General features: G+C 39.3%; 1 protein-coding gene across 2 annotated transcripts in view; it reads left to right on the top strand.

Moving 5' to 3' along the window:
- The window catches only part of itfg1 (integrin alpha FG-GAP repeat containing 1), a 264103-nt gene that overhangs the window by 109630 nt on the left and 139333 nt on the right, over positions 1 to 15140 (top strand). For both annotated transcript variants that reach the window (XM_073070074.1, XM_073070075.1), the window contains exon 10: positions 12101 to 12249. In XM_073070074.1, coding sequence (XP_072926175.1) covers positions 12101 to 12249 — 149 coding nt within the window. The remainder of the gene's footprint in view (positions 1 to 12100; positions 12250 to 15140) is intronic.

A 15140-nucleotide genomic window follows, 5' to 3' on the forward strand; every position in this document is an offset into this window, starting at 1 on the left:
CTATGGTACTTACTGCTATCCTCACTGAAAAAGGTAAACACAACATACCTGCTGAGTTCCTCCAGCGTGTTGTACATCTCACTGAAAGGGCTTGCCACAAAGATCGGGCAGACACTGATGCATGAACTTCCAGTGTTGATTATTGACAGGCATCTACTCATTTGGATCTCTGGCATCCGGCAGCTGTTGATATCATGAACATGACAATCAATTCTGTGAAGGAACTGCCACAGGCAATTAAGAGCTTAAAGCATTTTTGATCTAATATTATAAAATATTTTACAGATCAGTAAAAAAAATTGGAAGAACTGATTGAGATAGGAAATGAAATATAAATTCTTTGCAAAGTTATTTTATTTTAAAATCTACTATAATTGAAATGTTTATGTGAACAAATTATAATTATGTAAAATAGTTCGTATTAAAAGATTACTCTAGGGACCCAAGGAATCTATTAAGAACAAAAAATGTGTTTGTATACCATTAAAATCTCATTCAGAGCTCATGCAACAAAGCACACTATTTTCAGCATATTTTCCTTTGTAAATACCTTAAGCTCATTTCAAGTTAAGTTGATTTCTCTTGGCACTGTTGAAGGCAGCAAACTATGTAGCATGTGAAGGTAGCTTGATATTATGTTCCTGATATCCTTGTAGTTGGAGGAAATCAAAATCATCATGGTAAATAATACAGCTATAAAATACAGGACCAGGATTTTGTATTGGCTTTTTTTTTGCTGTTACATGAAGCCCACAGAATCTGTTCAAGTGGGAAAATGCTGATAGATGAAAGACCATTTCAAGTTCACAGGCAGCTGCAGATGGATAAACTTTGGCATAGCTGGCTTGTCTAAGGGTAATTGGTGCACCTTTAGACCCAAACCTTGGCATAGCTGACTTATCTAAGGCTAATTGGCTCACATTTGAACTTAGGTGACATGATAACAAGGAAGAAACATGGTGCTGGTGTCCAGAAAACAAGGAGGGCATGGATTCAGCAGCAGAACAGGAACAGATCATGCAGCTGATCAGCACACAATGGTGATAAATAATGGCTTGCTTGGATTTTACAGCTGGAAGATGAACCAGGCTAAAAAGTCAGATTTTAAAACAATACATCTGGCCCAGAATGACTACCAGTCTATGCGTAGAGCAATTTACAGGAGATCAGTGCTGAGCCTGTAAGTATGTTAGGGCATTTAGAGGTCAGGGAGGAGGAAGTGTTGGGTCTCCTAATGAGAATTATGGTGGATAAGTCCCTAGGGTTTGATGGGATTTACTACAGATTATTGAAGAAGGCAAGGGACGAGATTGCTGGGGCCTTTACCAGTATCTACGTGTCCTCTCTAGGCACAGACAAGGTCCTGGAAGAATGGCGAGTGGCTGATTTGTACCTCTGTTTAAGAAAATCCTGGGAACTATAGACCAGAGAGTCTCTCAAGTCAGTTGTAGGGAAATTACTGGAAAAAATTCTTAGGGAGAGGATATATGACCTAATTAGGGGGAGCCAGCATGGCTTTGTGTGGGGCAGGTTGTGTCTTACCAACTTGACTGAGTTTTTTGACAAAGTGACGAGAGATTGATGAAGGTAGGACAGTGGATATTGTCTATATGGATTTTAGTAAGGTGTTTGACAAAATCCCTCATGGGAGGCTAATCCAGCAAGGGGTACACAGCGAATTGGCTGTTTGATGTCAGAACTGGCGCCCATAGAAGACAAATGGTAGTGGTTGAAGGACTTAGTTGAGCTGGAGGTCTGTAATTAGTGGTGTTCCACAGGCCTCCTCTACTGTCAATGTCAATCCATGGTCTCCTGTACTGTCGAGATGAAGCCACACTCAGGTTGAAGGAACAACACTTTATATTCCGTCTGGGTAGCCTCCAACCTGATGGCATGAACATTGATTTTTGTAACTTCCATTAATGCCCCTCCTCCCCTTCTTACCCCATTCCTATTTATTTATTTATGTTTTTTTTTCTTTTGTTCTCTCTCTTTCCCTTTCCCTCGCCTGTTCTCCATCTTCCACCGGTGCTCCCCTCCCCCTTTCTTTCTTCCAAGGCCTTCCGTCCTATAATACTCCCCCTTCTCTAGCCTTGTATCCCTTTTGCCAATCAACTTCCCAGCTCTTAGCTTCATCCCTCCCCCTCCTGTCTTCTCCTTTCATTTCGGGTCTCCCCCTCCCCCTCCCACTTTCAAATCTCTTACTGTCTCTTTTTTCCATCAGTCCTGACGAAGGGTCTCGACCCAAAACATCGACTGTACTTCTTCCTATAGATGCTGCCTGGCCTGTTGTGTTCCACCAGCATTTTGAGTGTGTTGCTTGAATTTCCAGCATCTGCAGATTTCCTCATGTTCCACAGGGATCTGTGCTGGTACCTCTGCTGTTTGTGATGTATGTAAGTTACTTGGATGAAAATATAAGTGGGTAAGTTTGCAGATAATACAAAGATTGGTGGAGTTGCGGATATTGTAGAAGACTGACAAAGAATACAGTGCACTATAAATCAGTTGCAAATATGGACAGAGAAATGACAGATGGAGTTTAACCCAGATAAATGTTGCACCTTGGTAGGACAAATGCAAGTGGACAGTACATTGCTAAGGGCAAGATCCTTAACAGTGTTGCTGAGCAGAGAGATCTTGGGATCCAAGTTCATAGCTCCATGAAAGTAGCTTATACAGGTCAATAAGGTGCTTAAGAAGGCTTATGGAATGCTTGCTTTTATTAGTCGAGGCAATGAGTTCAAAGATCAGGAGGTTATGTTGCAACTTTATAAAACTCTAGTTAGGTCATGTCTGGAGTATTGCATACAGTTCTAGTTGCCCCACTACAGGAAGGATGTTGGTTGAGGCTTTGGAGAGGGTGCAGTAGAGGTTTATTAGGATGCTGCCTGATTTAGAGAGCATGAGAGGCTGGATAGATTTGGATTGTTTTCTTCGGAGTGACTGAGAGGAGATCTGATAGATGTTTATAAGATTCTGTGATGCATAGATAGATGAGGCAGGGAGTATCTTTTTCCCAGGGTAGAAATGTCTAATACCAGAGGGCATGCAGTGAAGGTGAGTGGGGTTAGGTTCAAAAGGACGTGGGGGTAAGTATTTTTTTACACAGAGAGTGGTGGATGCCTGGAATGCACTGCCTGGTATGGTGGTAGAGACAAATACATTAGAGGCTTTTAAGTGACGTTTAGATAGAGGAAAAGGGACATTGTGTAGGTAGGAGGGATTAGTTTTTGAAGATTTTTTGATTTACTTTTTAACTGGTTCAGCACATTGTGGGCCAAAGGATCCGTTCCTGTGTTCCTCTTCTATTGGCTATGTTTTAAGTGATATGCCACAGTGGTAATAATAATTCTAAAAATAATAGTTATGGTTCACAAAGAATCTAATAAGAAAAAATTATGCCTTTGTATGCTCTTAACATCTCATTCAAAAGAATAATCATTCATATTGTGATAAATTACTACAAAGCATAAAAATTGTTGTAGACTTATCCCACTGAAGCACTAACAGCACTAGGGCTTTTGCTTTAAATTTCATGCTTGCAGAAATCCAAAAACTATTCTTCTTTACATGGTACAAGGATGGTGATTGCCGATCATTTTACCATCATCATTACTGCAAAAATATAGGCCAATATCTTGTTATGAACTATTTCATCTGTTCTTATCTACTTTAGAGAGAAACCCTGAACCGAAGGACACTATCAGAAGAAAATAGGTGAAAAGTACTATCACTAAATAATTTAATTTGATTATCACTAATCTATAGCAAGTTACTTTCAATTAGGCATGTGATGGAATCTACTTCTAGAGTTTCTGGGGTGGATTGATTTGCACTATGAGTAGATTTGCAATTCACGAGGAATTTCTGTTCCCTGATTATTGATTTACATTATTTTTGACTTTCTGTCTATTACAACTTGTTTGTGATTGTTTCTCGAATCTTTACCAGACATTACAACCTAATTTATTGCCTTCAGTTTGAAAGTCCATGTTGCAATATAAAATGTGTTGCAGATTCAGTCTATCAGATCAAAACATAAAATGTTGGAAATACTCGGAATGTCAGGCAGGATCTGTGAAAAGATAAAGAACCTTTCAAGGGATGACCTTTTGTCAATAGAAGGAAAAGCTAGAAATGAAGCAAGTTTAAAATAGTCAAGAGAACACAAATGAGGATCTATGGTTAGATAAGTAGATAACTGATTAGTCACACATACCCTAGTGTTTGGTATTCTTTGAATTATCTAGGTAAAGCAGCCCACAGTTACACAGTATTGATACCTAGTTACCTTGCAGGATTTCATTGCACATTTTTATTCATATGATTTAGAGAAAATAATTTATTTTGTTGCCAAGTGTTGCTACCTTCAACTGAGATAATCTTTATTCAAACCTGATTAAATACAAGAAAGTACTTGAGAGAAATTTAAAATAGTAATATATCATTCTTCTAACTATACAGTTAGCAGAGCATTGTGTCATTATTTTGTCATTGTGTAATAGAAAAGTAAAATGAAAACAAAAATGTCGGAAATACTCAGCCAGCAGTGGAAGAAACAGTTGATGTTTTGGTTTAAAAACTCTTCAGCAGTACTTGAAGGAAAACAAAAGAAGTTACCTTTGCTACAGAGAAGTTGGGGGAGGGACATTGTCTGATAGGGTGAAGCCAAGTTTACCTTTGGGAGTAAGCTGTTTAACAAAGTTATCTGTCCATTGAGTAAATGAGAGCAGCTGGAGAGTGAAAACATAGGCAAAAAAAGCATTGATATAACAGTGTAGGAGCTGCAAAATCATGCCCAGCTGATGAAAAAACGGAAACAAGCTAAACAAGCTGAGCGGCAGATGGTCATCTGATATAGTCAGAGAAATCAAGTTAACTGAAGTTGTAAAATATTATTAATATTGAAGTCTAGAAGGTTACAAATTGCCAGACAGAAGATTAGATGGTATTCCTCAGTCTTCTGTTGATCATCATTGTAGCAATGTAGGAAGCCACAGAACAAACAGGTCTGAGTGGGATGTAGAACTAGTGGCTGGCAAAAGGAATCACAAATTCACCCCTATTGACGGACAGCAGTCAACCAACCTGAGATTGATGTCTCCATTGTCAGAGATCACTTGGTGAACAGCAAAGTTAATACGCTACGTTGGAAGTGAACTCCTAGGATTGTGTGAAGGGAAGAATGAACCATGGAGTGTCGTAAGAAGGAAGCTGGCTTTAGGGTATGGAAGAATTGACCAGGAGTTGTGCAGAGGAGTAGGGAAGATGAACCTGCTCATGGTATTTCTTCAAAGGAGGCAGAAATTGCACAGAAAGGTCTGTTGAATGCCAAGGCTTTTGGGTTGGAAGGTGAGGACCAGGATAACCCTATCTTTGTTCTACCCTGGAGGAAATCAGATGAGAATCCTTCTGCAATGGAAATGGATGAGATGTGTACAAAGGCTTTATTAACAATGGTAAAGGGGAAGTTCTGGTTCAGGAAGAAAGAGATGTCTCGGAAGCATCTAATCATCAGTCTCATCATCAAAGATTTAAAGTACATTTATTACCAACGTATGTATGCAGTGTACAACCCTGAGATTCATCTTCCACAGACAGCTACGAAACAAAGAAAACCAAGGAACCCACTCAAAGAAAAACATCAAACCCCCAACACACGTAAAAAGAAGAAATCATGCATACAGCAAAAAACACAGAATATAAAAACAACAAACCATAAAGTCAGCGAAAGACTTCAAGTTTATTCAACCAGCTCAGTTCAGTCCAACCCAGTGCTGTATCTTCAGTATCTGCGAACCACAGAACCAGTCCACCCTGATCAAAATCCCACCAAATACTAAAACACTTGAATACTACAGCACAGTACAGGCCCTTCAGCCCTCGCTGTTGTGCCAACCCCTATATTCCTTAAAAAAGTACTAAACCCACACTACCCCGTAACCCACTATTTTTCTTTCATCCATGTGCCTGTCCAGGAGGCTCTTAAATACCCCTAATGTTTTGGCCTCCACCACCATCCCTAGCAAGTCATTCCAGGCACTCACAACCTTCTGTGTAAAAAAAGCTTACCCCTGATGTCTCCCCTAAACTTCTCTCCCTTAACTTTGTACATATGCCCTCTGGTGTTTGCTATTCGTGCCCTGGGAAACAGGTGCTGGCTATCCACCCTATCTATGCCTCTCATAATCTTGTAGACCTCTATCAAGTCCCCTCTCCCCTTTTCCAATCCAGGCAACATCCTGGTAAATCTCCTCTGCGCTCTCTCCATAGCTTCCACATCTTTCCTATAATGAGGTGACCAGAACTGAACATAATACTGTAAGTGTGGTCTCACCAGGAATTTGTAGAGTTGCAACATGACCTCTCTATTTTTGAACTCAATCCCCCTACTAATGAAGCCTTTCATCCCTTGGGCCTTCTTAACTATCCTAACAACCTGTGCAGGGACCTTGAGGGATATATGGATTTCAACCCCCCAAGGTCCCTCTGTTCATCCACACTCTTAAGTAACCGACCATTAACCCTGTACTCAGCCTTCTGGTTTGTCCTTCTAAAATGCATCACTTCACACTTATCCAAATTGAACTCCATCTACCACTTTTCTGCCCAACTCTGCATTCTGTCTATATCCTCTTGTAACCTTCAACAACCTACAGCTCCATCCACAACTCCTCCAATCTTTATATCAACTGCAAACTTACTCACCCATCCTTCTGCCTCTTCTTTTCTTTTTCAATCTTTTTAATATTATTATTATTAATATCAACATAATAAGATTAATACATAGATAGTGGGATTACAAACTTACAAATTTAAACAACATGAAAGGATACACAAGCAATAGTTACAATATAATTAAGTCTTCCCAAATCATGAAAGATACAAATAACATATAAACAAAGCAAAACTAGGTTATATCATAATATATATTAAAAAAAAACAGAAAAGAGAAAAAGAAAAAAAAATTATGCTAGAAAAACTAATCTAACAACCTAATAATTAATAAAGAGAAAAAAAGAAGGAAAAAAAGAGAGAAAAAAATAATAATGAAAAATGGGCTGTTTATAATATCTATATAAAAAAATACAAAATCATCAGTGTTGCCAACTCCAATCCTCTCAACATATGTATAATTAAAACTGGAAAAACGAATAGGTTTGGAACAGGGTCACATTACATCATATGAAAATATTGAATAAATGGTCTCCATGTCTTTTCAAATTTAATAGAAGGGTCAAATACAACACTTCTAATTTTCTCCAAATTTAGACATAACATAGATTGAGAAAGCCAATGAAATACGGTAGGGGGATTAATTTCTTTCCAATTCAACAAAATAGATCTTAATAGCCATTAATGTAAGAAATGCAATCATTCGACAAGCAGAAGAAGATAAATGGATTGAGTCCATCATTGGTAAACCAAAAATTGCAGTAATAGGATGAGGTTGTAAATCAATGTTCAATACCATGGAAATAATATCAAAAATGTCTTTACAATATTTTTTCAAAAGCGGACATGACCAAAACATATGAGTTAAAGATGCTATCTCAGAATGACATCTGTCACAAATAGGATTTATATAGGAATAAAAACGAGCCAATTTATCCTTGGACATATGAGCCCTGTGCACAACTTTAAACTGTATTAATGAATGTTTAGCACATATAGATGATAAATTGACTAATTGAAGAATTTTATCCCAATTCTCAGTAGGGATAGTAAGGTTAAGTTCTCTTTCCCAATCATTTTTAATCTTATAGAAGGGCTCTGAACGTATTTTCATAATTATATTGTAGAGTTTTGATATTACACCTTTCTGAGAAGGATTTAGTTCTAACAAATTCTCCAAAATACCCGAAGACTCAAGATTTGGAAAGGTAGGAAGTACAGTATTTAAGAAATTCCTAATCTGTAAATATCTAGAAAAATGAAATCTAGGCAAATTATATTTATTAGATAATTGTTCAAAAGACATAAAACAATTATCCAAAAATAAATTGGAAAATCATAGTAATCCTTTAGTCTTCCAAGCTGAATAAGCTTGGTCTATAATAGAAGGATAAAAAAAGAAATTGGATACAATAGGAATAGTTAAAACAAACTGATTCAACCCAAAAAATTTCTGAAATTGAAACCATATACGTAAAGTATGTTTAACTATCGGATTGTCAATTCGTTTCTGCAATTTAGAAAGAGTAAAGGGAAGGGAAGACCCTAAAATAGAACCCAATGAAAATCCTTGTACAGATTTAGTTTCCAGGTTCACCCAATGAGGGCTAAAAGATAAATCCCAATCTTTTAACCAACATATCAAATATTGGATATTAACTGCCCAATAATAAAATCAAAAATTAGGCAATGCCAATCCACCTTCCTTCCTTGCCTTCTGTAAATATTTTTTACCTAATCTAGGATTTTTATTTTGCCATATATATGAGGAAATTTCTGAATCAACATTAGCAAAAAAAGATTTCCGAATAAAAATTGGTACCGCTTGAAATATATATAAGAACTTGGGTAAAATAATCATCTTAATAGCATTAATCCGACCTATCAGAGATAAAGATAATGGTGACCATTTAGTGAACAAACATTTAATCTGATCAATTAAGGGTAAAAAATTAACCTGAAATAACTCCTTATAATTTTTTGTAATTTTAATCCCTAAGTATATAAAAGAGTCATTAACTTCCGCCTCTTCATCCAGGTCATTTATAAAAATCACAAAGAGCAGGGGTCCCAGGACAGATCCTTGAGGCACTCCACTAGTCACTGACCTCCTGGCAGAATACTTTCCTTCCATTACAACCCTCTGCTTTCTTCTTCTAAGCCAATTTCTTTATCCAAGCAGCCAAGATTCCACTGTTCCCATGCCTCAAGACTTTCTGGATGAGTCTGTTGTGGGAGACCTTGTCAAATGTCTTGCTAAAATCCATGTAGACCACATCTACCACCCTACCCTCATCAATTTCTTTTGTTACCTCTTCAAAAAACTCAATTAGGCTCGTGAGGCATGGCCTTCCCTTCACAAAGCTATGTTGACTACCCTTGAGTAGACTGTACTTCTCCAAATGCTCGTAAATCCTATCCTTAAGAATCTTTTCCAATAGTTTGCAGACCACAGACATAAGACTCACCGGTCTATAGTTCCTAGGATTCTCCCTATTACCTTTTTTTAAACAAGGGAACTACATTTGCCATTCTCCAATGACTCAAAGATCATAGCTACTGCTCCAGCGATCTCTTCTCTCACTTCCCACAGCAGCCTGGGGTATATCACATCCGGCCCTGGGGACTTACCAACCTTGATGTTTTTAAGAAGATCCAACACTTCTTCCTTAATCTCCACATTGTCCAGGACGCAAGTCTGTTCTATTTCAATGTCACCCTGATCAAGGTCCTTTTCACTTGTGAATACCCTTCTGTTCTTCACATACGCATAGAACGCCTTGGGGTTCTGCTTAATCCTACATGCCAAGGCTATCTCATGCCCCCTTCGGGCTCTCCTCAGTCCTTTCTTAAGCTCCTTCCTGGCTACCCTATATTTCTCATGAACCTCTCCTGCTTCTTATATCTAACATATGCTTCCTTCTTCCTCTTGACGAATTGCCTCACATGTTTCATCAGCCACGGTTCCCTTTTCCTACCATTTTTTTCAGTGGGACAGACCTATCCTGAATCCAGCACAAGTGGTCCCTAAACTTCCTCCACATTACTTCTGTGCTTTCACCTTTGAACATCTGTTTCCAATTTACTCTCGCTAGTTCCTGCCTCATCCCTTCATGGTTAGCCCTTCCCCAGTTAAACACTTTCACATTTTGTCTGTTTTTATCCTTTTCCATAGCAATGCTGAAGCTAAGGGAGTTGTGGTCACTCTCACCAAAATGCTCCCCCACCAAGAGGTCTGTCACCTGACCAGGTTCATTACCCAGAACTAGATCCAGTATGGCCTCTCCTCTTGTCGACCAGTCCACATACTATGTCAGGAATCCTTCTGGAACACATCTGACATATTCAGCCCCATCTATCCCCCTTGAAGTCAGGAGGTGCCAGTCAATATGAGGGAAGTTGAAATCACCCATAACTACAACCTTGTATTTCTTGCACCATTCTAAAATTTGCCTGCTTATCTGCTCCTCAGTGTCCCGAGAGCTAATTGGGGGCCTATAGACTACTCTCAGCACAGTGATTAATCCCTTCCTATTTCTGACTTCCACCCACACCAACTCAGTGGACACTCCCTGTGCAGCATCCTCCCTTTCTGTAGTCGTAATACTATCCCTGACCAGTAATGCTTCTACCTCCCACCCTATTCCTTTTAAAACACCTAAACCCCAGTACCTGCATCAGCCAATCCTGCCCTTCCTCCAGCCAAGTTTTAGTAATGGCTACATCGTAGTTCCATGTACTGATACATGCTCTAAGTTCATCCCCTTTATTCCTAATACTCCTAGCATTGAAATAGACACATTTCAACCCCTCTAATTGACTACATTTATGTTTTGGCCCCTGCCTGTCCTTCCTCACCAACTCAAAACACACAGCATCATGCCCTTGTCCTTCTACCCTAATCTCTGCACTCACATTCTGATTCCCACCTCCCACCAAACTAGTTTAAACCCTCCCCAACAGCTCTAGCAAACCTGCCCGCCAGGATATTGGTCCCTTTCCAGTTCAGGTGCAGCCTGTCCTTTTTGTACAGGTCAGACCTTACCCAGAAGAGATCCCAATGATCCAGAAATCTGAACCCTTGCCCCCTGCACCAACTCTTCAGCCACGCATTCATCTGCCATAACTTCCTGTTCCTACTCTCACTGTCTCGTGGCACAGGCAGCAATCCCGAGATTACCACCCTTGAGGTCCTGCTTTTTAACTTCTTTCCTAACTCCCTATATTCCTTCTTCAGGACCTCATCCCTACTCCTGTCTAGGTCATTGGTCCCCATGTTGACCACGACATCTGGCTGCTCACCTCTCCTGAGAATACCGAGAACTTGATCCGAGATATCACGGACCCTGGCATCAGGGGGGGGGTAACAGATCATCTGGGATGTCCAGACCTCTGGACTGCCCTATCTACTGCCTCCATTACCAACTCCTAAGTTAATGAAAGAAACTTACCCAGCCTTACCTCACTGGGAGCAAGCTTGTCCTCCACCGCTTCTCGCCGAAACCGCTCAAGCCAAAGCCTGAAAGCTCCACTCCTTCACTGGCCCACTCTGTTTCAGCTACCCCTCTTTTTATTTGTTGAGCTTTTCAATTTTCGATGACCCAATCTTTCTGCTTTCTGCTGAGTCAGAAATGGCAACAAAAAAAGATTCAACTAGGAACACAACATAACATACACTATTGAGTCCAGTTCACAAATCGTGTCTATTAAACTTTGCCCAAGACTCAGGACCCAGGACCCCGACAGCATCAATTGAGCAAGAGGGAGAGAGAGAGAGAGGGGGGGGGGGGACATTCGTACACCAGCTCCTTCCTCTGGAAACAGGGAGACAGAGACTAGTCATCTGCAGGTAGTTGGCACTGAACGCCTGCCTGCCTTCCACTCTCGTCCTTGTTGATTTCAGTCTTCCTCAACACTTCAATCGGCAAGAAATGTAGTCAATCATGGGCTTGCGCCCTGTCTCCAAGCCATACATTTAACTTGAAACCTCATCGAACTCCCTCAGAATCAGCAAAGCACCAGATCGCTCAATCGACCTGAAAGTACACCAACAAAATGTAGATCACAGGATGCAACAGTAGTAGAACCACATTTGAAAGAAAAAGAAGTTGTTTCGTGAACCACCTGGAAGATGTGGCCCTTGGTTGCATTGTTCGCTGGTGTCATCATCTTCAATGGATCAAGTACTACAGTGACGGGAGCTGCGAGAATGGAATAGAGCCCTTACAGGAGGCATAGTGGGATAAAGTTATGTAGTCAACATGGTGATCGGAGTTAGAGGACATGTAGAGAGGGTTTATGGATTCATTCTTATTGATGCATTATTTGTGAGAAAGGGGAACAAGAAATGATATGAAGAGTTAATTTATATTTGGTCTTGGTAGACTTTTCCTAAAAATATATATATTCTTAATTTTAACAGTGGATACCTATTTTGTCAAATCTGAAGAATGGGGATACCCTTTGGGGATTTGCCTCACAAGACCCATTTCCAGTCTCAATTCATTTAGGGGACTATAATATGGATGGATTTCCTGATGCATTGGCCATACTGAAGAATACTTCAGGCAGGTAGGCTGATATATTTTTTCTTCTTCTTTTGAATAACCTTTCTAAGGGTGGTTAAGTGCTCTCTGAATTACTAGGTTTATTAAAAAATGCAATGCATGTCCAAAAATGCAAATCTTAAAATATGCATATTTCAAAACATCAATGTGCAGCAGAAAGGTTGCTCTTAATAAATGTAGGAGGGAATTGCTTCCAAGTGACTTGATAATTTTAACTCATTTTTAATATATGGCATTTCTGGGGATTGCATGTTTTTCTTTCTGCAATCATGTTTTTCTTTCTCTGCAAACAGAAAAACCCTACAACCTCAAGTGTGGCTTAGAAATTGCAATCATACATCAGTGAAAGCAGACTTGTCCTGACTTATTACTGTTCTACCTCATATTTCCTTTGCTTGCATGAAAAGAGGTTTGGGAGTTCAGAAGAATACAAATGTTCAATTTCTCATTTAAAATTTTAAGAGCTGCACTCTAATGCTTCAGAACATATAGTATATTTATTTTGAGAATTGTCCCGTGGTATGTTTGATTAATGGTGCTTTCCAGTTGTTTTGATTTGTCTTCTGAGGTTGGGTATCTGATGTTATTGCATTCTTTCGTCGAAAGGCAAAATCATCCTAAATCTCCCTTGATCTAAGTATCTGTTGGACCAAATCTGAATCTGAATCTGAAATCAGTGGTCAACCTGGCTGTCACATATAGATAAGAATGAAAAATGCTGCGTTTCCTTCTCTGAAGTGAACAAGATAATCTTGACTAATAGCCCTATAGTTTTATGGCCATCATTGCTGATATCCAAGTTTCATAATATCAATTGAATATAAATTCCCCAGCTACAATATGAATTAAGGTTCTGAACACATTAATCCAGGATGTCCAGGTGACCCAGCTGCTATACAGACTAGGTAAAAGTTTCACTCAGTATTGACTTAATTCATTAACCAAATCCACAAATTCTTAATATTATCATGAAATGGTACTATTTCGCAAGTATGCAAAGGGCCCGTGTATTCCACATATTCTAAATTGATATTAGAGACTTCGAGGCTAACTTCAAGTGTTTTCATTGTCGAATTTGCATGATCTCCCTGTGACATTAGTTTCCTTTCACCATAAAACCTAAGATATATGAGCAGAATTAGGGCATTTAGGCAACTGCAGTGTTACGAATTGTAACAATTTAGAAACAAGCCATCAGCAATAGAGTTCACACTTGGAGTCTGGTTTTGATGTTAAAACCACCATCTTTATTAGTATCTACTTATAATATAGCAATTTAACCAAACTTCGCAAAAGTTAACAGTATTATGTGTATGTACGTGTAAATATAACTCTCAAACTATTGAGCTTGGGAGAACAAGGCTTAGAGTCTTCAGATGGTAAAGCATGAAAGTTCAGTTCATCCACGGAATAAATGATGGGAGAGAGATATTTGTAATCCAAGGTAAAATGTAGAGAGAAGGTGATAACGTCGAATTCCACAGGTTCCACGATGATAATTAATAAGTATCGGTTGTCAAAGATCCTCCGTTGAGCCGTTCCAAATCCACATTCGAATTACCACCAAAGTGATCTGTCACAGGGATGTCGTCTTCAAGGGGTTACCACATAACATACCCAGGCAAGGGTTAACTTCGAGTGGTCCCACAGGACATTCCTTAATCCACTCCTATTATACGAAGCCACACATTGGATGTGCACTGGATCGCTAATCAACCCACCATTGTGGGTATAGCAGAGTTTCAAATTCCCAGCTTCGACAAGCTGGAGCTGCTACCTTTTCCAGGTTCGCTCCTCTCTCTCTCTCTTCTTCTGACTTCTGACTGTGACTGTCTGTGTCCTTGTTTTAAAGGTAAACAAGCTGCGAGTCAGTCAGTGAACAACATCATAGTCCTGCCTCACTGAAGCGCTCTTTTAAAGTGACAATCCACAGTAAACAAAACCTGAGGGTTCATAACACTTCCCCCCCCCCAAAAAGGAAAATTTTGATCTAGAGGAGCAAAATTTTAACTGCAAACTACAATATATAAACCAATATAGGTGCAACTACTACATAATGTATTTGAAAAGCGTATTTTAAAAAAACAGATTCTACTCCATACATTGCAAGCTTAACATCTGGAAAGACAATCTGCAATTATATTGTCCTTGCCTTTAATGTGAATTGTCGTAAAATCATATTCTTGCAAAATCAGAATGTGTGGTTGAACTGAAGTCTGATTAACCATTTTCTTTAACCATGTATATGCAAACATCCACCCAGGGAATGGGATAAACATCTGCTTTTGTTACTGCACTTACCTTCCTATAATCAGTGCAAAACCTAATATTACCATCAGGTTTAGGTACTGTAACACAAGGTGAGCTCCAATTTGATGTTGAAGGCCTGATAATATCATTTTTCAGCATATCTCTTGTTCAGCCAATTTACACTTTTCTATGATCATGCAATATGGGTGTTGTTTAATCGGTTTCGCTAGACCAGTATCTACGTCATGTACTGCGACCATGGTTTGCCTGGGAGCATCGGAAAATAAATCTTTAAACTTCAGAATTAACTCCTTCAGCTGTTGTTGTTGCTTTGGCTGCAGATGAGCTAACTTGTTATCAATGTTTTCTAGAACAACCGAGTTCAATAGCCTAACTGGGGCCATGTTTGGCTTATGAAAAGTCTCAGACGAGTCAATTGTCTCATTCCCAGGGTTGCCAGATTCATATGTTTTGACAACAACACTCACAGATGGTGCTTGATTGTCAAAATCAAGTCACGTCAAGTCACTTTTTATTGTCATTTCGACCATGAACTGCTGGTACAGTACACAGTAAAAATGAAACAACGTTCCTCCAGGGCCATGGTGCTACATGAAACAACACAAAAACTACACTAGACTACAG

This window comes from Hemitrygon akajei, chromosome 17, assembly GCF_048418815.1.
Source record: "Hemitrygon akajei chromosome 17, sHemAka1.3, whole genome shotgun sequence".
Lineage (NCBI taxonomy): Eukaryota > Metazoa > Chordata > Chondrichthyes > Myliobatiformes > Dasyatidae > Hemitrygon > Hemitrygon akajei.